This window comes from Numida meleagris, chromosome 2, assembly GCF_002078875.1.
Source record: "Numida meleagris isolate 19003 breed g44 Domestic line chromosome 2, NumMel1.0, whole genome shotgun sequence".
NCBI classification, from domain to species: Eukaryota; Metazoa; Chordata; class Aves; order Galliformes; family Numididae; genus Numida; species Numida meleagris.
The window spans coordinates 58,047,165-58,071,767 of NC_034410.1; the positions used below are offsets into that span (position 1 = coordinate 58,047,165).

The window sequence follows — 24,603 nt, forward strand, 5'->3', positions numbered from 1 at the left end:
GCCTACAAGAGAATCTTTTTTCATGTATATAATCAAAATGTGTATATAGGTTGTGATCTTTTTCATAGCATATTTCCTAAAAAGGCTCAAAAGTTGTAGGGCTCTAACAAAGCAGTCCTTACTTAGGTATTCCAAGACAAGCTCTCATGTTTAAATGGTTTTTTCTAAACAAGCCAAGTTCTCTCTTTGGCCATTATCTCAGCATCAAATTTCTTAATAAAATCTGCAAGAAAATTGAAGAAGGCATTTAATTCTCACATAAAGAAACCTACCAATTTCACTCTACAAATCTTTGGCCTGAGAGGGGGGATGAAAACATGATCATAAAGGGAATTTGTCTGAGGAAGAAAAAAGTGACTGTGAAAAGGAAAATAAAGTGCAAAATAGATTTCAGACCTTTAAAGTGGCAGGCACTGCAACACAACACCCGCTGCGGTACGACGGAACAGAGCAGCTAAAAGTTTACTTTGTTGTTTATTTGTGGAAACGGAGTTGATTGCTGTCCACCTGCATATCTCCAAGCAAATATGAAGATAGTATCCAGTTTCTCCTAGTTAATTCAAGTAAAAAAATTGTATATTTTAAACCTTTCTTTGGACTTTGCACTATGTTACTGGACAGGTAACAGTACCTAGCACTTAGCATCATAAAAATACTGTATGAACACCAGTTACTGTAACCCCTTACGTCCTTCTTTAAGTAACCCACGCACCATTGAAAAATAATCAACTACTGAATATCTGCATTGACCACCTCCCATAGCTCTATAATAATATATCAAATCCTGCGGAGAAATGCTTATGTTACAGCATGAGAAGCATTTGCTTTAGGTGATGGAACCAGGCCAGGTTGCACGTATGCCATAGGTCCCAGCTCCTACACAGCAGCCAGCCCTGAGCTCTTCCCCTGTGTCCTACCCACACACCAGCCCCCTGCCAGAAGGAAGGAGGATGGATGGTAAGGGTAGCAAGTGGGAAGGCTGGCAGTAATGTGCACCACATCTCACTGATAGAGTTCGTAAGTGTGGACTTACACTGATTTAGCAGAGTCAAAAGCAGCTAGAGCCCTTCTTTTATTCTACCCTAATTTGTTAGTTACTATTCACCATATTTCCAATAAGTTTCTTACAAAGTGATGATCGTTTCTGGTTTTTTGTTTGTTTGGGTTTTTTTTTGCTGGCCTCCTCAGTCAGGGAGAAGGCTGAGGTACTTAATGAGTTCTTTGCTTCAATCTTCACAGCCAGTCAGGCTCCTCACACCCCTTGTGTCCTGGAAATTCTAAGCAGAGGATTGAGGGAGCAAAATCACTCCCAGTGTAAGAGAAGAGCAAGAGACCACCTCATGAGGCTGAATATGTACAAGTCTATGGGGCCTGATGACATGCATCCCAGGGTTCCGAAGGAGCTGGCTGATGTGGTTGTCAAGTTGATCTCCATGTATATTTGAAAAACTGAGGCTGTCAGGCAAAGTCTTTGGTGACCGGAAAAGGGGAAACATCACAAAGCTGAACATGAGCCAGCAGTGTGCTCTTGCATCCCGGAAGGCCAGCTGCATCCTGGGCTGCATCAAAAGAGTGGTGGGAGCAGGGAGAGGGAGGTGATTGTCCTCCTCTTCTCTGCCCTCGTGAGGCCCCATCTGGAGTACTGCGTCCAAGCCTGAGGCTCCCAGCACAAGAAAGACAGGGAGCTGTTGGAGCGAGCCCAGAGGAGGGCCATGAAGATGATCAGAGGGCTGGAGAACCTCTACTTAAGCTAACATAAGCTTAACATCTAACATAAGCTTAAGCTCTGAAGTATTTCTAGAGTTTCATTCTTTGTCAATTTGTTCCATCTACACAGTCAAAGGAAGGTGCATCTGTAGTTTATGTTTCTTTATCCAGTTTTTGTGTAATGATCCTCAGCTAAAGTCTGGCCATCGCTAACCATCCGTTCCTTTGGTGCCTGGATTCGCGTTCTGGCTCTTAGGTTGCCCTGACACCCTGATACTGAATTTCTTTTGGTACCCCCACTAGACATCTAAACTGGCACAAGCAATAAAAACTGCACATGGAAAAGGCACATTTTACCTCTGCTCTTTAGTAAGAGTCTCTGAAAGAAGTTACCCTGCACTCAGACTGAGAAGTTAATAAAAATAAACAGAATAGTCTTGCTTTCCTAGACTTTATAGCTATGCACGTGTGTACTGCTTTTATACAATATTATCCTATAAATCATTTAAACATATTGCCACTCTATGGACAGAGCTGCATTATCTTTAGAGAACTTTTAAAGAGCTAAAAGAGGTGGAACCCATAAACGGCCACCTTATGACTAATAGTGTATTCCAGGCAAGATACTGCCTTCAGCTGCATTCCTTTAACAGAGGGAAGAACTTGGTAATTTCATTAACACGGCAGTATTAATGGAAAATCAGGAGAAACATTCACTCCATTGGGCATTTCAGCAAAATCTACAAGGAAAAGAGGAAGAGGGCAAAGAAGGAAACTGGCTAGTAGAAATACAATCACAAAACATGAAAAAACAACAAAGTTTAACATGCAAAGGTTATCAGTACTTCACAATGCTGGTTACAGTCAGTGAGACTGTACAGCTCATACCTTTGTTCTTGAGGCTTCCTTATAGTAAGACTCTTATCTGCAAGTTCATAAATAAGCTGAAAATGACAGTAGTGCCATAAAACATCGGTAGAAAAAATAGTGCAAAGCCAAGGGCTGGAAACTTTACTATGCCATAACCGCCCCCAAGCACAACCATTACTATTCTTAAAAAAAAAAACAACACACATACAGAAAACATTCTCCACTTATTATAAATCATAGTTGCCTGCATTGCACTTTACATTTAAAATGTACTATCTTTCTGCTTCCTTTAGAGGCTATGGATGGAGAATAAATACAGCCTTTCCAACCGGCGAGCACCGCCACTGGTAACAAAATCAGACAGCATCTATAAAATAAATCAATTTAAATGCAAAAGAGACAATATCATTTAAGGCCTTTGTCCATGCTAGTCCGCTCAACAGACTGCACTTTCTTAAAATAAGAACATCTACCACTTCTGTTACAGGAACCAGAGGGCGACGTTAAACAAAGAAAGGTCACATTTATGACTGCCAAGAAGGCAAAGTTCCTGAGGTTCAGCCAAACGCAACAGAAGAGATGCTCTTCACAACATCCTTCTGGTGCCTTGCACCGTGTGCAGGCAGGAGGGAAGCCAAGAGGAGGAAGAGCCGGAGACAGTGCTCAGGCTGAGCATCTCATTTAAATATTGCAGCCCTTATCACAAGGGGGTTGGAATTACAACTGATCACATAGTGCAAACTCGTATCAGTTCCCACAGATATAAAATGCACTGGGAGCCCAGGACAAAAGCCGCCGCTGGCCAGGGTTATGTGGAGCACCTGCCAGTAAGGAAATAAACATGGCGGAGCAGAGTCCAACCTCAGCTACTCCTGAGTGAGCCTGAAGTAACTTCAGCTCTTCAGGGAGGTTTCAGTGAATTTATATAGGTGTAACTGATACTAGGGTCTGAATCAGTTTGACGGTGAGGCACCAAATGAAAATGAAGGCTGTATTAAATGACAGATTCAGAATAACTGAAAATGATATGTAACAGGTTGTTAACCTTGAGCAGGACAGAAGAAGTATCCACCTATGGATTGATATTTACACAGCATTTCTCAAGTATTTAGATCAGCAGGTCCAGAAGGGTCCAAGAAAGGGTTTGCTTATCCCATTCTGAGTAACATTACAGGGTTCTTGCTGCCATCCCATGTAAACTGTTGAAAAAATATACTGACTGCCTAGAAAATAAATTGTGCATTATGCGCTCTGTACATCCACAGCCATGAGGTCACTGTATACACACACAACCAAGGTCCCAGTATCGCACAGAATAGGAGCTATATTGCTGCCTTTCCTAAAATATTAGACTCATGATGAGTTTCTACCCATGTTACTGACAAAAGATATGCCCAATGGCAGGGAAATATGCATACTCCTAATAATTCAAAGTAGATATGGCATGTCTGATCTGAAAAAACATCAGCTTTCTCAAGCTAATCCAGTCTCTTAAAAGACAGCTCTGTCTAATAAATAGTTTTGTCGGTTTTTAATTGTCATTGGAACTGGTAATATAAAACCCATTGATTTCAATGCTGAAAGAAATGCCATGGTTGCCAGTTGATAGAAAACTGTCAAATATATTTTTTTAACAGTTTGTTACCTCTAATGGGATGAGCTAGTGGGCAGAAGAACAACAAGCCTCCCCTTTTCCCCTTATAAAATGTATCCCAAAATTTCAGAGAGATCTAACTTCCACCAAGAACCAGCAGAAAGCCTGACAGTAACAACTGGGCCTGCAAAAGGTGGCTCATACTTGACGGTATGAACTACTGAATGGTGTTATGTTTTTCTTTTAGAAAGCAAAAACCTATACCATATGTACTGTACAATTATCTAGACTTTTTCCACTCTGTGACTTGTTACCGATAGAGTAGCCTGTAGAGAATAGGCACTTATCCCAAGAATTGGCCAAAAAAAAAAAAAAAAAAGGGAGCACTATTTGATAGGTATGGCACCAAAATCCAACCATTGTGCTTTCTCACAAACGTATGGCGTACAGATACAGGCTCGAACAGACACAGACTTTTAAGTTGTAGGAAGGCTGTGCTTTTTCTTTTTGCTTCGGCAAGATTTGCAAATGCAGCAGATGATGCATGGAGATGCCACAAGCAGCAAGGGAGAGGTCACCAATGCTATGATACCCAGTCCAACGAGGATCCCTACAACCTGCAAGACACAGTGGGGAAAAATACATCTTTAGCTAACGCAAAAAATAAAATGCATGTGCATGCATAAGCATGGAATAGGCTAAAAAATGAAAGCATGAAAAATAATCTTTGGTCGTTGCTGAAGGGTAAAATCTCTTTGCTTCACACATGCATGATTGTTCTGCTTAGCTGAGTGGGAACACACCTGCGTCCTGTTCCACATCACCGAAGCACGCGAGTGGCCTAGCTTGTTTCTGCAAGGGCCTTTGTCGTAATGCCTTAAGAAGATGTCATTCTAAAAAAAAAAAAAGAAGAAGAAGAAGAAGCTGTAAGAGGAGGTTACAGTCTGGGGACTGGACTGGGAATACAACTTCCCTGACATTGCCGTAAAACTACCCAGCTGCTGACAGGCAAATTCATCTGTCTTCCAAATATTTCTCTAGAGAAAATTCTTGCAGTTCCAAAAAGTGTAGTATATTTAGGACCCAAGGTATTGTATAGCATCTTCCCTCGCATGCTTTTAAAAAACGTGAAGCATATGCATTGCACTTATTGCACAGCTACCCAGTCTGTTATTTGGTGATGCTAAAGGGGCCTCTCAACAAGGCATTTCAGGAACTTTGCCATCTCAAACATTATCTTCTGAGGTACTTCTACCTTCTGTTCTCCTATCCCTGCACTTTCTGGTCATTTTCTTCATAGGCTTAACAGGAAAATAATTATAAAAAGAAAAAAAAAAAGGAAAACACTGTTTCTTTTTTCTCTTCCCAGCAATACTAGATTATCCGTTTTTAATTCAGAATGCGATGAACGCTCCACATTACTCCTCCCTTGCCAGCTGCACTGTAACATGATGCTGCCTCCTCTTTCATTCTTCAGCCTTATTCTTCAGCTCCACAGCTGTTACCTACATCTAACCCTGGTGTTACTGTAACCTTGCTCACTTAGAAACACTGTGTTTGAACCACACAGCTACAGTTTATTTTTTCCTTCTCCTCTAGAACAGGCTAAAACTCAGTAAGGACATGTCTACCGAAACTGAGACTGATGGTCTTCCAGCTCAGCATGGCGTTAAGCAATCGCTGTGTACTGTATGTACTCTGAGGCAAGCCAGAAGACAGATGTTGAAAAAGTACACTCCCACATCCAAAAATAGGGCATAATGTTAAGTTAAACTTGCATTCTGAGAAAACAAAGATTGAAGAATGAGGAAGTCTCATTGTTTGCTGGCTGTGGAGTACAAAAAAGAAGAAAAGCCACGCATCTTTCAAGATTTTATTTCAAGTGCTGGAAAAGTTATTTTCACACTCCCACATTTGTTACTAATGACTGTGCAAGAAAGGGAAACTCACATACCAGAGTTCATTACTTCTTGTCCTGTTAGAAAGACTAAGGTCCACGAAAGTTGAGACCAGCTGGTACCATTTGAGAAACACCTAGCTACCTGCATTTCATAATCTACACCCACAATCCAACGGCTTTACTGTAAAGTTGACTAACCAATCATTCTCTTCAACAAACACAGCACTAGAGATGGACTTGTAACCAAGACCTCGTTTATATGAGCTCTTAACAGACTCTCCCATGAAACTGTCTTTACCCAGTACCACACTCTTTTTGGACAGGCTGTGATCCATGTGGTTGGAGAAAGTAGAAGAACTTATCTCTCTTACTCTCAACCAGACCTTTTGTAGCTACTGAATTGAAAGGAGGAATTAGAGAAAGGTAATGCTGTAATCAACCTCCAGAAAGCAACCAGTATGTCTCATATCCCTCAAAGAACTACCATGTGACCTCTGTATATGGCTATAATCCTTTATGAAGAAAAGAATGTTGAAACAAATAAAAGCACTGGATGAAGAAAGGAATGAAATCAGTAGCTGAAATGAGTCATTCCTGGAACATCAACAGGTTGGTGGAGAACTTTGTGTAGAGCTTCAGACTAACCTCAGCCCCTTGTTACCCTTCATCTAGATATTTTTTTTCTCAGCAGCACTTACATCCAAGTTCTGTAGACAGTACCAGCAAAATGTGTGCTTGCAGTTCTTGCACATCATCTGAGCACAGCCCTCATTTCGCTCAATATAGATCCGACAAACTGGGCACTGCTTAATTGGTGCTTCTGTCTCAGTCCCAGTAAGTGATCTAGAAGAGTACGGAAACATTAAAGTGAAACGTAAATATAATTATTGCTGATACTCAGCTCCTAATGTGGATTGCACTTACTTTCTGCAGTAGCTAATGTTACTGTCTTAACGCATTTAATGTGTGAAGCTTATATTCAGTAGAATACACCGAAGTATACCCACTACTAGATGTAGGATTTTATATTGTATAGAATTAAAACTCCATTCTCATGGTCTTTAATGCTATATAAAACCAATGAGTATAATTTAAAATAGAAATTAGACTGGAATTATATTTAGGAAACAACAGCAGAGAAGGACAGTATTGGAGATGCCCTTAAGAAAACAGTTCCATGAAACTGAAGTGAGACACAGAACAAGCACCCTATGCCAAGAAGAACCAGCACAGCCATTGTGGGCTCCCCTCTTACCCCTGCTCCGTCGTTACCAGAGCTTGGTTTTCTGGGCACAGGCGCTGTGGGTGCCATGCTTCCTTACACGAGGAGCAGAACATCAGGTGGCAGGCTGGGCACTCCACTGGTACCGGCACTCCCAACTCATTTGGTCCAATGCAGCACACTGTTTGGCAGTCTGCTGCAGGACACCACGTTCTCTGAGGGTCCAAATGGACTTCTGAAACAAAAGAGACAGAAATAAAACATTTATATGGTCCCTTTCTCATTCCAGTGGCACGTTGAGGTATGCAAGACCCAGTTCTGAATGTGCATGGGGAAGCTGAAGCCTTCTGAATCTGTGCCTGTGGATGTTTGAGTCTACTTCTCTTCCTCATGCAGGAGCGGAACTGAGTTCTTCAACAGCTGCTGCACTGGAAGCATCATAGTAATGGCAAGAGACTACACAGGACATATTCTTTGCTTTTACAGAGAGACAAAGATGATGAAGAAGATAACTGCTCCTTTCTAAAAAGCGTGAGTCTTTTGCAATGAAGGACATTACGTCTTCCACATACGCGAGCCATGCCATCCATCTCATGTTAATAACAGAAGAACTGTCATTAAATTCATGTCAGGTCCCTTTCTGTGACTTACTTCCCTCCACCATCTACAAACTGATTAATGCAAGCATTATTGCTCTGGTCTCAGGTTAGATAGTGGGTGGAAACCGTGAGTTACATACAGTGGCACATGGCAGTGAATAATAAATGTCAGTTATTTCTCTCACTTCCCAACCTTTACTAAAGGAATTTGGGCTTGCAACAGAAACGCAGACAAATCACATTCACTGTTAGGGTTGTCTACTATGTGTATACTTTGCTCAAGTCCCTGCAGTGAAGCCAAATGCTCCCACCCCACATAGCCTCCCTAGAAAAGGGCAGTCATGCCTGAAAGAAGCTACCTGCATCTCCTCTCACCCTGGGAGCTCTATGGTACCACTCCTGAAAACAGCCGGAGATGTCTCAGCAACATGTGGAAATCCCTGACTATGAGATGTCAATAGCCATTACAGAACTATTCCGTACTTTCAGCTGATAAAATATTGTCCCACTTGTAACAAAAGGCTACACGAGGACCTCTGAAATGTGTTCTTTGGCAAATCTTGCTGAAACAGTTGAAGGCATTTCCTTCTATGCACACCTCTTTCTGCACTGCTCCTCTGCAGAAGGTTGCTGGCAGCTCACATTGAAAGAGGCTGGTGGATGGATATCTAGTACATGTTCCAGTCAGCATGATAAAAAATGATATCAGTTCAGATCCAGATATCCACAAGTAGAAACTGTACAACCAGAAATGTGTTCAAAGAAGTAAAACAGTAGACACATGAGCAGTAGATAGATAAAAGTAGATACACGTGCATAAAGATCTGGGGACAAGGACATCCCACAGCCTTCATAACAAAATGTGCATCAGAAACTGAGTTATCTTCTAGTATGCCAAACATCTGTGTTCTGCTTGAAAACTCCCAGCTTCTTTCAAGCTAGAAAAAAAACCACACTTACAGGCAATATCTCTCCCTAACTGAAACAAATCAACTTCAAATTAATCCATTAGTAGCTCAGAGTTTCCTGCTAGTTTTGGAGGTGTGTTCTGAGGTGAACAGTAAACTCATACCAAAATGCAGCTTAGTTTAATCGTAAAACTATTCACATATTTAGGGTGATTTTTTGACAAGTAGAGAGTAAGTTTTCAACAATCATACTAGCAAAGCCACAAGCAAATGGAACACCCTTTTTCTAATAGTTGAGAGCAAACATGTAGGAGAGAGCTTTATAATACTCCTCTGCTCAAGGCAAGCTGAGCCTCATTCTTTTCCGAAGGTGTCTTCTGGGTGAGGATATCAGACAGTCCTGTGTTTAGATATTCATTTTCATTTCCATTGATGCTACTCCAATCTACATGCATAGCAGTGGCAAGAATGACACCTGGGAGATGAGGTGACTACCAGCAAGGCAGTCATTCACAGTTTCTGTCTTAAAACCTACTTCATTCTTTTGTGCAGAATATGGAATACATCCAAAAGGGCACTACAGAAAAAATTCAGGAAGACCTAATTCAGGTTATTCTAAAAGTTGAACTTTAACATGAGATGGAGGAGACAAAATTTTGAACCTGTTTCAACAAAGACTAGCACTCAGTCTCCCATACTGAGCTGGCACATGAGTCCCTGTGGTATGGGATAACACAGCTTTGCTGTGCTCACTTATCTTCCATCTCTCCTGCCCAGTTCTGTAGGATATTTATAGTGAGGAACCAAGTAAGGATAACCATCTGATCTGCTGGCTGAAGGACACACAGGTACTTATTGCAACTAAAGGTAATATTTTAGTCTGTCCTCTGACAGATGTGGAGACTTCACACATCCATGGCAAAGGCTTTAACCTATAATTTAGATGTGCCAGCAAAAACACCTGTACTACCTTATTTTTAAGCTAATTCATGAATTGAGTTCTCTTCTTTCCCCTTGTTCTCTTATACATGCTTTCTCTACTCTCAAAAGCAAACAAATATTTTGCCAAAAGCAGCTTGTACTTTCATTTGCAGGGAAAAAAGAGAGTCAGTGATGGGCAAGCCATCCAAGCTTCCTTCAGAGATGATGCTCTGAACCGGGTAAGACCATGCCCTACTACTGACTGTTGCATTTCAGTCTTCACACAATACATTCCACACAATTTCCACTGGGAAGAAAAACTGCAGTTCCTGCAGACACTATGCTCAACTTTGGAAACATAAATTCACCTATTCTGTTTTTGGATGAAAGACAGGATGTCTGGTTTTTGACATCCATTGGAAGAAGGGTTGTAAATCTTACTGATTTTTACAAATTAGGTGCAGCAAGATGTGATGCATGAAATGAAATTCCCTCCTCTCCCACTTCCTCCATTTTCACAAAGAACCTACAGATGGTATTTTGCAATCCATGCTGTCTCATGCTGTTTGCTTTACCATGGAGTACAAGTGAAACCAGAAAAAAAAAACAAAAAACCTAAAATGGAGCAGTCAAAATAAGAAAAGAAGTTATTATTTTACTCTGATGAGATGTTCAATCTTTTGGTTACGGCTATTTCTCTTAAGCCTTTTTCCAGACTCCCCACAGCCAGTTCAGCCACTCAGATTCCACTTTCAGGATGAATGCTTTCCCAAACTGTGCCCATAACAGGGAAGGATCTGGACAGTTTTCACAAAACATAAGCAAGCAAGCAAGATGTGGGAGGCAGAAGTGGGAAATGCAGCATCTTGAAAAAGGGAGAACATCTGGCTTCCAAGAGGTGCCCACTGAAAAGATGAGCCCACGCCTTTCAGAGAATATTAAGGAGTATTTCCCTTTTAATGGACGGTTTTTCCATTAGGCGTAAAGTGGAGTTTCACATCATCTTTCACTGGGCCTATTGGGCAACTGTCATAGAAAAAGAAACATAATGCATATGTTCTAACCACATCCTATTCTTCTATTTCGTTATTTCTGATGGCTACATCAATTCCATCATAAACACACATGCAGTAATTCCTGTTTTTTTTTTTTTCTATTAAAATAAATTACATGGAAGCCCTGTGGCTAGGTCATCCGTGATCAGCCCGTCCAGATCCCTCTGTAGGGCCTTCCTACTCTCAGGCAGATCAACACTTCCTTCCAACTTGGTGTCATCTGCACATTTACTGAGGGTGCACTCAATTCCCTTGTCCAGGACATCAGTAAAGATATTAAACAGGACAGGCCCCAGTACCAACCGCTGGGGAACACCACTAATGACTGGTCACCAGCTGATTAACTCCATTTACCACCACTCTCTAGGCCCAGTCCTCCAGCTGGTCTTTTAATCAGCAAAGAATGTACCTGTCCAAGCCATGGGCTGCCAGCTTCCCCAGGAGAATACTGTGAGAGAGACAGTGTCGAAGGCTTTGCTGAAGTCTAGGCAGGCTACGTCCACACCTTTCCTTCATCCACCAGGCAGGTTGCTCAGTCGTAGAAGATTGTCCAAGGTAGCAGATTTACTGACCACTCTCCTGATTTCACTAAGAATTTGGTTATTTCTAACACTTCTAGTGAAGCAAAGGGGGTGCTGAAGCAAGATGGAGTACAGAAACACCCTTATCTCAAGAGAAGCTGAGAGCAGAAGTAGAAGAGGCTATATATACAGGAGCTTGAAGGGTTTGAATACAGGGTTTTGTTGATCAGAACAAAATAAATGAAGGACAGTCTAGTATCTGTCTATTCTAAGAATCAGAATTTGGTCTACTGTACTCTAGAGAGCAACATCTGGAAAACACATTGCCTTCTATGTCTTTCCCTTACCACACTGACATCTCACGAAAAAAAAAAAAAAGAGAGAGAGAGAGAAATTTAAAAACCCTAGCTAACTCAAACTAGCTGTTTCCATTGCCTGGTCTGAAGAAAAACTGAAAACCAGGAAGAAAAGGGAGCTCAAAATATTTCACATGTAAATTTTCTCTTTATTTAAGCAAAAGAGGCTGATTAGAGCAATGCTACTATTACACCATCTTGCAGTTCTTTGAAATGTTCTCTGTCATTAAGCAATTCCAATGAATTAATGGACCTCTGAAGATATACTTGGCTTGGCTTCTGGCTGACATCAGCTCTGGCCATCTGGCCGCATCCTGACTGAAGCTCATGAAAGGCCTATGGCTGAACACAAATACCAAGGGACTACTTTCACTGTCAGTTCAAGGAGCCACACTGAGTTTGCCTTAGGGCTGGTGTCGGAATGGCTCACAAAGGTATGTAGTGGTTGTGGTTGGCAGGAGACCATGAGAAAGATTAGGGCTAGGCAGTAGTGACCCAGCTTTTGCATATCATGAGACTTGAAAATGGCTAGGTTGCACAAATGCTGATGAAAACACAAGCCGCAGATCAGATCTCATCTGTCAGGAGTCCCAGAGTCAGAAATTGGTGCCAGCAGTGCCATCAGCAAGGCTTCTTGCTAGATTCAGAAAAGGATAATCAGGCCAGCATTGCTGGGCTGGGTTCAGATCTGAGAAGACAGCTTCAGGCCAGCAGAAGCTAATCAGCCAGATTCAACTGATGTCTCTAAAAAGGCCAGCCCTAGGGGCAGTGCTAAACCTGGGACGTGCAAAAGAACCTTTCTGGGGTGGCATTAATGCTGGTGTCCAGGTTACAGTTCTAGTTAGCAGTAAGCTGGCTTTATTGCTAAGAACACACAAGGCCAAAAGGCTCAGTTTAAACCTGCTGATATTACTCCTCATAGAGGAGAAAGGACAGATCTTGCAAACATCATGAAGAGAGGAAGTAGAGGTGTGGAGAAGATTTGTAAGACTGAGGCAAGAAAGAAAAGGGAAGAAGGATTTAAAAAATAGGCAAGTTTCAGGTTTCTATGAGTGGGAGGCAATGAAAAAAAAAACAAAAACAAGATGTAACAGGGAGTTGGACAAAAGATCATGAGTTCAACTTTGGCTGGTTGTAGGGGAAGAGATACCAGGAAATCCTTAGTTTCACAGTCTTCAGTTAAAAAATAAAAAAAGATCTAATATAAAACAGATTAATGCACTTCAAGAATGCCTCTCTTTCTTTAATATACTGATGTAACAAGCTCTGAATTCTACTGTCTAGGTCTGTAGGCAAGTCACTGCTTTGGCTTATGAACTGGAGAGACTTCCTAAGGCATTAAGAGAAAAAAAAGAAGGTAGAACTGGAGATAGAATTCAAAAATGAAAGCTGCTCTTGGGATTTTTTTTTTTCATCCTAAGTACCTGCAAACTACAGCTACAATCTGCATCTGCCCATGAACTCTGGGGTACATATGGGGGTACATTTTGGTTTTTTTTGTTTACATTTTGTTTACATTTGTTTTGTTACATTTTGTTTACATTGGGGGTACATTTTGTTTTGCTGGTTTTGTGCTTCATGGTCGTCTCACTGAACTTCGGCGTCTTTTTCAGCCTTGGGAAGGAAATGCCTCCTGAATAAGAATGCTGACTTCTGGCATACCTCTGACCTTCAGTTTCAAACTTTATTATTCATATGTCCTTACTCAGTAATGAGGGGCACAATTATCCCTCAGGAAAAATTTAAATTTACTAGAGGAACACACACAAGGCTTCTCCATGAGAAAATATTCTCTTCTAGGGATGTTTGCAGAAGTTCCTATCAGACAACACAGTCTGTCTCTCTCAGAAGTTTTGAAGATCCCCGGACTGGAAGATCCCCTAGTAAAGGATCATGTGTGCTCTGCACCAGGGCATCAGTCTCTGGCACCTTGTCTAACTCTACCAGCACTTTTCTCCCTGTATAACCACTGCCTCAAGGACCCAGGATGAACACGCTGCAGGAAGGTTGACAGAGTTTCAGACACAGAATATGTGAGTGTTGCCCACAAGTTTAAGTAAAGCATGACATTTCAGCAAGGTGCCACTCTGCTGATTTTGCTTTACCAAAATCATTTCAAATTGGTCTGTGGAGCACAGTCAGACTTTATGATTGCAGTTAAACAATTTCAAAATAATATTTTCTCCACCTCTTCCTTAATTTACCCAGTGGGCTTTGTCTTAAGGCAGAGTGCTTCACAGTTTGTAATATTGCCACTTCTACTGACATTTTAAAAACCAAGGTAAAAGAAACTGAAAAGGTTCGTACCACGTTCAAATTTCAGCCTCTTGAATAGCTGAAATTGGTCAACTGGTACCAAATAGGCAATCTGAAATGAGAAACAAAGAAAAAGCATTAGAAACAACTAGAGACTTGAGAAAAATTATTAAGCACCCTGTTCTACTTTTCTGCTCTCCTGAGCCAGCTCTCAGATCCACATTCTTTTCCTTCTTGCCTTTCACCACCACACTCCTCCATACCTAGACTTCCTTTTCCGAAGTGTAAAGGAGTTCTTGATCTCTCCTACCTCAGCCACATAGCCCAGTAGTTCACACGTCCTTCTAACCATGCACAGGAAAGCCTTCTTTGTGGATGGATTCTATATTTACTTTAATGTTTCATGTCATGTTTGTTTAGTGAATCTAAAGGCGACAGTTAGTCAGCCTTGGAAATTGAAAACCATTGTTCATGGACAAGAACACAGGCCAAATGAATGGCTGCTCATGCATGTCTCCCAGTCATTATGGCAGGGGTCAGACCAGTCTCAGCAACAAAAAAACAAACACCAGTCTGTTTTTTATTCTTTATTTAATTCATGGGTTTTAGACTGAGACAGTTAATGCCACTGCTGTTGGAATTTGCCTTAGACATGCACCAGCCAACTGGGAATTAGACTGAACGTCACAAATTCAGGTGGCATAGATAAACAGCCTTTGCCAATACATTTTACTCATTACTGTAAACAAACTAATTTAGCCTAAACAGCTAAAAGCTCTGATCTCCAGATAACAGCCTATGTAAGATAACCAGGTATTTAAAACTAATACTCAAACACACATGGAGTATAAAGAGGGGTTCAAGCAAAATACAGCAGACACTTCCACAGCCAAATGTTTGCTGGATTCAAAATATGAGATTATTCTCTTATTTCATCTATTTGTAACACAGTAGATTTTCTACCAGCAGTGAAAAATTTTCTGAAGCTACTTCAATCACTTCCTCTTTTCCTAAAAATAAACCTAGATTAATACCAGCACAAGACCTGATCATACGAAGCACTGTGAAACAACACAGAATTGAGAGCTTCAAAGTGGAGGGCTCTCAACCCTCACATCTAGTATCCTCCACAGACCTTCTGATTACTGTAAAGGCAAAATTCTGCCCTCAGTGAAGCAGAAACTGGCCCTAGCTCCCTTTCTGGTTGTGCTGCAAGGCACTCATATGGGAAGAAATACAAAAACAAAAAATATTCAATATATACTCAACCTCAGGCTGGTAATACATTTGCTTTTGGAGACAGAAAAAGTAAAAGCGGAGAATATATCACTTTATTAAGATCCCAAATCAACTGGAATTAAGATGGCATTTTGAAGCAGATGTTTGGATAATTCATTTGACCAAAATCAACGTCATACAAAAATAATGTCACTGATGTCAAAATGTAAGCATCAAAAGATGCTCAAAGGACTTAAAATTGAAGAAATCAAAAGATTTTATAGTGAACTGGGAAGCGTTAACAAATCTTTAAAAACATACTCGGTCCTGTCAAACAGCTCTATGATCAAAGTTCTGTCCTCGCTTAGTTTCCGCATTCAGAGTGCAAAATATTTTTAATAGAAAGTATTTGTATAGGATAAGCAATAATACTTTAATATGACTGTAAGTCACAGAAAGCTTCCTGGTAAACTCTTTACCTGTTCATTAGAAGTTAGCTGAAACACTTGGAAAGCAAATAATAATTTCATCAATTGAGGAAAAAAGAGTGAAGTTCAGCAGCTTTAGCAGAGAATGAAGCCAACCAACAGAATTACATACAACCCACAAACTCATCACTTCAGTATTGCCCAGTCTCCTTGGGGCAGCTTAGAATCTAAACAGAGTTTGGAAAACAGAGTCATCTGCTTTTCTGTAGCTGGGTAAGCATTGACAAGTACTTGAAATTTTACTTCATTACAACTAAATTAAAACAGCAAGTCTCAATGCTGTAAGAGTAAAACCCACATGAGTGAACTGTGTAGTTGTCTGAGGCTTTTTTGTGCTTGCTCTTGCTTCTAACGTTGTTTCAAAAGCAGCTCTACCGACCCTAGAATTTCCCATGTATAAAATACCAGCCTTTTTGACTACAGTGGGAGCAGTTAGGAGTTCCAATGCAGACTTCAATAGATAGCAGAGTCAGCGTTGAAAGCACTCATTTCTCCTATTGAAAACCTCACCTCACCATGCCAACGTTCCTCACTGGCTTGGTGAACTTCTAATCTCATTTACACAGAGTCGAGAACATGCAATTCTCACAGCTGGGAGATAAGGTGCATAGCTCCTCATACTTGGCATCAGAGTCAGAATGCTCATCTCCACACAGTTTTTCCAGCCCTACCCAGAAGTCCATCCCAAACACCTCCTCCCCTGCCCTGTCTCACACACTCATGGGTTCAACAGAGGATGGGGAGCTTGAGAAGAAGCAAACTGCCCACAAAGCAGGTGGCAAAGTGCTGAAAAAACAGAAGGACATCAGAAAGCAAGATGTCTCCTCTTCCAGGCTAAGAAATTAATCAATTATCCAGTGCAGCAAGAAAAGCTACATGACAAGTTTTACAACAATCTTTTTTTAAAGCTAAGTTAAGGTTACAATAAAAACCTATGAAGAAAACAAGAGGCTAGGACTCTGTTCTCCTGAAAAGATCTTGATGTGAGATGTATCAGAAAGGCAGGAGTTGAAATAAGTTTTCTTGCTTTTCTGTACTTTGTAAGCAACAGATAAAATACTCCCATGAAAGCATCAGAATACTAACAGTTCTCACTAAAGCACTACCACAAAAGGCTCCAGTTGGACCCTTGCCAAGTGTCCCAATAGAATGCCCACTATGGTACAATAACCGGGGTGCTATTACTGTGCAAGACAAAAGAGCAAAGGAAGGACGAGGAACGTGTTGGAACAGAGTTCAGTTTACACAGAGGCAGAGTGTTCCTTGTAACTTGGGCAGTGCAGTAAGCAAGAGCCAAGGCAGAACAACTCCCTTGTTTTTGAACACTGGCTACCACAGTGGAAAGCAGAATTCCCTGCTCCACCTATTCTCAGGCTTTCAAAGGAGATGCAAGGAGGCAATCAAGAGAACCGAACAGATCTTACTTCCTTTCACACCCATATGAATCAAGCCTTGATGCTGCCACAAGAGGAGAGTTCATCAGGTCAAGTGTTTCCTCCTTTTCCGCGTTAGCAGATGCACAGCAGGGACAGATCCTGCACCAGCAGCACCAAGAGCCACTTGCAAAGGGTTGCATCGCCCACCTCTGCTGAAGTCCCACTCACACAGGCAGCATCTAATTTTGCTAAGAGCACAAAAGGGTTTTAAGTTGGGATGTGGTTTGTAGGGAGGATGTATGAAGGTTCAACCTCATTGTTAGAAATCATGCTCACTCCTTTCTTTATCAGCTACCACACTCAACAGTTTAATCATGAAATATTAATTTATTTTCTACATCAAGAGCACTTCATTCATTTAGTGATACACACACACAAAATGACTCTCATTTACTCCTCTTGGATTGATAGAAGAATAAGTAAATAACACAAACAACAATTTTAATTTTGACCCTGAAAAAGGTAGATCAACATTTTCTCACCTTCCTCCTCATTTTACCATTTCAATCACCTCTTGCAAAATGTAAACCAATTTTCAAATTAAAAATAAAACTGGTATTTTAAACTGACACCCGATGGGATTTTTGCTCAGCTGTGTATGGAATACAATGCAATAAAGAATTCTAAGATCTGGGTCACCATCCCATTTCAGTATCTCTTTGCTAAGTGCTGACAACCCTCTGCCAGGTTAGCACTGGTGTAAATCAGGTGTTCACACAGATGGAGGGACAAGAAATAGACATTGCACTAACTGCAAGGGTACTATTCTCCTCACTGAACTCGTGATGCAAAAGGAAAGCTCAACTGCCTGCTGCACAATTTTAATCCGATTAGATTACATATACATGGATCACTGGCATCAGCCTTACGAGCTGCAAAACAATACAGGCATCAGAAACAGCAAAGCACAATCCACTAGAAATTATCCCAGTGACTACTACATTGGAAGTCACTGTATGCACTTGAGACCTGATTCATAGTACCTTCATTCACAGCTTACACTGGTGATTGCATTTGTACCAAGTAAAACCATTTCAAATTGTGATAAATTACCCCTTATTTAGATTAGGGACATTAACTGTTCCAATTAAATCAACTAAGTGAATTCCCAAGAGACAGGAGTATTCTAGATGGAAGAAGCCTGCATAGTTGAAGAGGACTGCATTAGTATCAGATGTTCCTTCTACTTTCTACTGCCGGGAAAAAATCCAAAGCAGTTTTGTTTATTGTACTGTTCAGAGTGCAAAAGGACAAACACCTCGTCTAACAAGATTGCTTTTAAACTTTCTTTCTTTGTGTAACCAGCTATTTGAAAAAGTCTGTAGCTGAAACCATTGCCTTCCCACCATCAACTTCCATTTATTTCTACTTTAAAACAAGCTATACTATAAACAGCTGCTATCTTAACGTAACAGGCCAAGATAGGATCTGAGATCAGACTTGATTTCAAGTACTCCCATGGAACAGTTCCTTCTATTTGATTGTGCTGTTTGTCAGAACAAAAATCTGGCAGGGAACATACCAGTTTCAGCTAGGTTTCGTTATAAACACAAAACAAACCAGGAGGTACAGAAGACATATTTTTAAAGTACCTAAAGGTGCAATTTTCTAATTCAAATGACTTAAGCTTTTTAAGAATAAAAAACGTTTTCTTCTGAGGTCCAGAGACACAATGCTCTAGTTCACCAAAAGCTGAGCCTTAACTCCCAGCATCCCCCGTATTCTGCAAATGAGTAGTTTACTCCCTAAACACCAATGAAGTATTTAGTTGTTTTACAAAGTCACATTCTGGTTATGCAGACTTGCTCATTTCTTCATGACAAAGATGAGAAGAAATTGTATTACACATTTAAAATGTTAACCAGAGTTTTTGCCCTCAAACTGTCAAAAGCAACACAAGAAGCACGTGTGTCAGAATCAAGTCCAGAGCAGTCAAAAGGCTCAAATAATTTAGTACTGAACAACAGAAACGGAAGAATTTTGCTCAGATGATGACACATATTCAATTCACAGTGAAGGCATTTAAGTAGGTCGCTGCAAAGCACGAAAGAAATGTTACACACCTTGAATAAAGACCTTGACAGAAAGTAGTAAATGAACTTCTATAACTATTTCATGTTATAAATTGCTTATAACCTTTATTATTAATTGTTCTGCTTCCTTACTGAAGAGGACTCAACCCAACATGCATTGATGTCAATGGAAAGGCTTTTCTTCACTTAAAAGTATGCCTAAGTTCACCTTATCTCCTTTATGCTGGATAGGGCAAAAGGCATTTGAAAAACAAACAAGACAATTGTGTTGACTAACATTATTAGACACAGTTTAGCCCAAAGTATAGAACCAATTTAACAGCATGCCCATGAGAAGGATAATTTGAACTGCTATTTTTTCCTCATACTGTAGCAGTACCTGCTAAACATCAGCCAGAGCAGAGTCTGAAATGGACATGATCTGAAAAAAACATTTTTCACAATCCTGATGATAACACAAGAGAAAAAAGGACTTTTTTTTCCCCAGTACAAACAACAGCTACAACATTTTCAGAAGAAGCTATAATGCCTACTTGCATACACTGACATAATTTATTGAACATTTACCAAAAGAGAAACTTCGAAATTCACAAATATAAGTAGCTTGAAAGTATATGCTACTGAACAGTTGAGAAAGTGGTTGCCAGGGTTATGTCATTTCTCATGGCACTGCCCTGCTGAGGAACTTTTACCTGCCAGAGACCAAACATCCAGACCTTCTGGAGACAAGGAGGCTGATACCTTCATGCCTGAAGTTTCAGAATGTGACTGCATTCTGCACTTCCGTGCCGAACAACAGCCATATTTAAAGATATTCTGCACCATCTGAATAAGGTTCTTTTTTTTTTTAAATAACAGCTTTTAAAGGCCACATTTTCACATGGAACAGCCTTTATAGAAAAGAAAAAAAGAACACAGAATGCTCATATATAATTTGCAGTCTAATCATTCCGATTATTCATAGAGATAATCTGTTATTTCAGTTGTTCATGCTTTCTTGGTTTTCTTCTAAGGTCTCCTTCATTACAGTATTTAGCAAAATATGCAGGTCACTCCAAAAGTAATGCCTTTTATTTATTTCCATGGAAACTACAACAGCTACAAAGAGTGCAAAAACACTATTTGATAGAGCAAATTCTCAGCTACAGAACACTCTTCTTCGACATAGTCCCCACCATTAGCTATGCATTTTCACCAGTGATGAACAAGAGCCTGCATGCCACGCTCATAAAAATCTTCACCAATGGAGGTGATCCACCGTCACTGTAGCCACTGCTGAAACGAATCACCACCGCCTTACTGTGCTCACATCCACTATTTGGTCTCCAGAAACATTCAGCAAGCATCAACGAATGTCAATAGGTGCCATTTTTTCCACAGGGAGGAAATGACACACCTTTGCTTCGGATGCATTTCCACGTCAGATGTCATTTTGTCAGATTGCCCATCTGCATTTATCTCATGTAAGACAATGAAACGCATCAGAATGTTTGTGGGAAGGTTCAACTTCTACTGCCACACCACCAACACTCACCTCTGATGTCACGGGCTAACATAATAAAACAGGAGGCATTACTTTTGGAGTAGTCCTCATACATAAGCAGTTTGTTTTAACCAGGTTGGGGACTTGTTTGCTTTTCAAGCAGAGAGTTTGTGTTTCAAAAGCATTGCCAAGAGGGAGTGTTAGAATATTAATTCATCTACCAGACATTAACGCACATCTTGGGTGGTTTCGTCATTCTGTCTTAGCCCCAAAAAGCACTCAAGGTTTAAGCTAATGGTCCATTAATACATACCCTGGAGTGCCCTTCGGCTTATGAATGGGAAATATATTCTTATAATTCCTAAAGCATCATAACCCTAGTTTAACAGTGCAGAATTCTTCCCAGCATTTGTTAATTTTCTTTAAAAACAGCATTTTCAATAAACGTTAGTTGCCTTCACTCTGGTGCAACAGGTGGGAAAGACATTGCCATGCCTTCTCTGCATCTACAGATAATAAAAAAAAGGAGGAACGGAAGCAGCTTATTTCTTTCCACAATAACTGGGTTTGGCCAAAAGAAAATCCCATCCCATAATTAATGGAATTGAGGTTGCTCCTAAATATCACATTCCCAGCAGAAAATAACCACGTCTCAAATATTTGTGAGAAATAGCTTAGCTACTATGATCAATCTTGCAGCTTTTACTGCAGAGCACAAAAATTTTTGAAAGAAAAGACCACAGGTCACATTTACCAAGGAACTGTGCTGTCACTGACTGCATTTGAACAGAATTATACATCTCTAGCACAGTTATGCCACCTGTATAAACAGAGCTTAAGGGAACGCAGGAGATAAGAAACTGCTTTTCTTTAGTTCCGAGATGGAGCTCTGCTTCTCCTCAATTTTGTTCCTGCGCACAGTTGCAGAGAGAATGTACCAAACAAGCCAAAAGCCCCAAGTCTTTTTCTCTGCTTGTATTCCTCTGCCCATCAGGGGTTTACCTGGCTCACAGAGCAAGCAAGAACAGCTGCAGGGCAGCATCAGATTTGCCCACAGTTTTATACTGCTTTCTAGATGAGCAGAATAGCTGGCATGCAGAAAGGATCCAGCCACACAGCCAGCAGCTCCTCCCCATGTTACGGTTTGGCATTAAGCCCAATTCAGAAACTTTATACTCGCTCTAAGTCAGCCAGGAGGCTGTTTGAGTGCTGCTGGGAGGCCATTAGGCAGCCTTGTAGGGGCCATTTACAGCCCCTTGAATCCCTTTGCCCCAAGGAGTGTGAGGTCAAACTACATTTCCCCTCCAGTTTTCTGCCTCCAACTTTCAAATTGAACCTTCGTGTCACTCTGGGGATTGTGCACGTGCCAGATGTGAAAACAGCTGTGCCGAGACCTCATTTAGCTTCTGAGCTCTCAATTTCTCCCATCTCTGCCCTGGGAAATAAGACACTTTTCTCTTAAGACCTACTTCCACCCAGTGCTGTGCAGATACCTTTCTTTCAATGCAGTTTTACAGTCCTGTGTATTTATATTGGGACACAAATTGGTTGTTGCAGCCCAATATAAACACAGAAGAAAATGTTCTGGCTTTGCATTTAATCAGTTTGTGTTCTCGCTCCTGGGTTCAAGGAGATGCTGGAATTGTAGTGTCTGTAGACATATCAAATCTGATTTAACCGACAGTACTAATGGAGGCTCAGCAGTTCTGGGATGCAGGGTATTCTGGTTAAGTCACCTGCACAGATAATTCAGAGGTTGTCTGGATGCCAATTAAGCCTTTCCTCAAGGCACAGAGGAGGGAAAAAGGAGCAAAGCCCTTGAAAAACATCTGTTTGTTTCTAGTGGTTCTTGTCAGTCAGGCTTCTTGCCAAAAGCTCATTAAAGGCAATTAAAGGGAGGAAAAAGTACACGATCATATTCATTATGTAGATGAAGAAAAAAACTTTGGGGTTTTCATGCTTAAGAAAGTAGAAAGAAGTGCTGATACCTCAGCTTCTTGTAGGGTCCCATGGTTCACACAGAGCATGTCTGGACAAGTGATAGGAGAACCACAACCTTCTTGAATGGCCAGCTGCATGTACTGTTTCAGGCACTAGAAATAATGAAAGAGAAAAAAGTAAGAACCCACATACGTTGATAGCATAGCAGTGCTAGAACTTCCACACAGCTACCACTTTCACTGCCTTAATTGGCTGTCCTCACACAGAAACATCAATTATTGCAAGTGTGAATGCTACAAGTCATTACATTGGAAAGAATGCAACACGGAACAATTAATTATGTGTGACTTCATCTGCTGAGCATTGCGTTTATCCAAATCAGCAAGTCAGACCCTTCAGTGCTAACTCCTACACTCTGCTCGATTGAGTTTGGTAGATTACGTGGGGGGAACCTTCATACTAATTAAACAGGCTTCATTCTTTTGTCTTTCTTCCCATATTCTTAACTCAAACTCTCAGTCAGCAGTCTCCATTGTAGGAGACCTCATTTACAAGAAAGAGGCTACTGTTCTCAGCTCCATAAAAGGGAGAGGCTTAGAAGGTTATAGGAGGTTATAATCTGCCCAACAAGATGAGCAGCTATCAGTTCTCTCCTCCCTCTCAAGGCTCCACTGAGATCAGGTAACTTCCACGATTTGCTATGATTTATCATCGGCCTCTGGTCTATTCAGAAAGAGTTCAAAGTCTATTTTCAGCATGGACACCTTCTTAGGAATGTTTCAAACTGTTTAATGACACAAAAATGGCAGGCTTCTCCACTCCAAGAAAAATAAGCCATCTGCTCCCCCACCTTTTATTTGGCATACCAGTTTCAAATACATGTAATTTGGACCTTAGGGATCCACAACTCTTTTGTCTATTTAATGCATATTAAACCACCTTCAGTGAAGTCATGAAACAAAACTGGGGCAATGGACTGACACACGGTGCTCTAATTTTATCTCCAAAGTAACAGGCAAGTAAGTGAACTCGCTTCTAAATAAAACGAAACAACCATCTCCATGAACAAAATCAAAGAGCATACAGTACATTGCGAATCACCGCTAACAAAATAACAAAATGTGGATTTCTGGCATATTTTGGTATCAGCTTGCACGGTTTATTGTAAATGAAAACCAACTTGTTTTATGAGTGCAGGTCTAAGGAAGCTTTGTTCTCCACAGATCTATTACATGCCCACGTGGTAAACCTGTCCTCCTCATCAGTCATGCTGGCTCCTTTTCTCCCTCCCTGCTTCTGTCCAGTGAGGCCAGCAGCAGCGCTGGATGCCTCTGACCTAATAGGTCATTAAGGCATTTAATCTGGGCTTTCCTGGTTAAATACCTGGCAGTTTTTAAGAAATACATCAAAGTGTAAGGTTCTTGACATCTGCCAGCTTTAGGAACAGGCACCTAGTTCAAAAGTCACCTAGTGGTATATGGGGAAATCAGAGCCTGTCAGAGTGTCAGCTCTGGTAAAGCCCCAGCACTCTCTACAAATCATTTTTTTCCCAGTATTTATGGGCATTTAATATTCAAGTCTGCGACAGTTTGGGCTGTTCTGAGAAGGTCTTGCATACGGTGCTCTGACAAAGAAATGTCCTCATTTCTGTTTTCACTGGAAAGCTAGTACATTCTTAAATGTCAGGTTACCTAGGACTTCAAGAGGAAATTTCATTTCCATTTTTTGATTCTGTCTCTTCACTGAAATGTCCCCGTTAACACTTCTTTGGTTAATTCAAATGAACTACACCCAGGCAGTAGTTCAAGCAAGTAGAAGCAGATTAACTTAGTGGCATTTTAAATGAATTTACTTTTGATTTATAAACATTTGAAGTGTATCTATTTAGCAGGACAAGTCTTGCTCCCAAAACCTGTACGTGCATATTGGGTACACTCCTTAGGTACCTGGGCTCCTCGTATCTTGCTTGCTCTTCTCATAGGAGACTTGATTACCTTCTGCATCAAGTCCTATGGCAACATTTGGGGAAGGGGAAAAGTTCCCCTCCTGCTAAAGCATTTAGTCTGCCTTAGTTCCTCAGCAAGCACAAGAGAAC

The 24,603-nt window shown here is 40.8% G+C and overlaps 1 protein-coding gene across 5 annotated transcripts in view; it reads right to left on the minus strand.

The window, feature by feature from the left end:
* The window catches only part of RNF144B (ring finger protein 144B), an 82,423-nt gene continuing 60,602 nt past the window's right edge, over nt 2,783-24,603 (minus strand). For all 5 annotated transcript variants that reach the window (XM_021388696.1, XM_021388694.1, XM_021388695.1 and 2 more), the window contains 6 exons: nt 22,556-22,660; nt 13,961-14,021; nt 7,327-7,528; nt 6,770-6,914; nt 4,975-5,064; nt 2,783-4,788 (listed from right to left, as the gene is read on the minus strand). In XM_021388696.1, the coding sequence (XP_021244371.1) occupies nt 4,648-4,788; nt 4,975-5,064; nt 6,770-6,914; nt 7,327-7,528; nt 13,961-14,021; nt 22,556-22,660 (744 nt within the window). In that variant the 3' untranslated portion in view covers nt 2,783-4,647. The remainder of the gene's footprint in view (nt 4,789-4,974; nt 5,065-6,769; nt 6,915-7,326; nt 7,529-13,960; nt 14,022-22,555; nt 22,661-24,603) is intronic.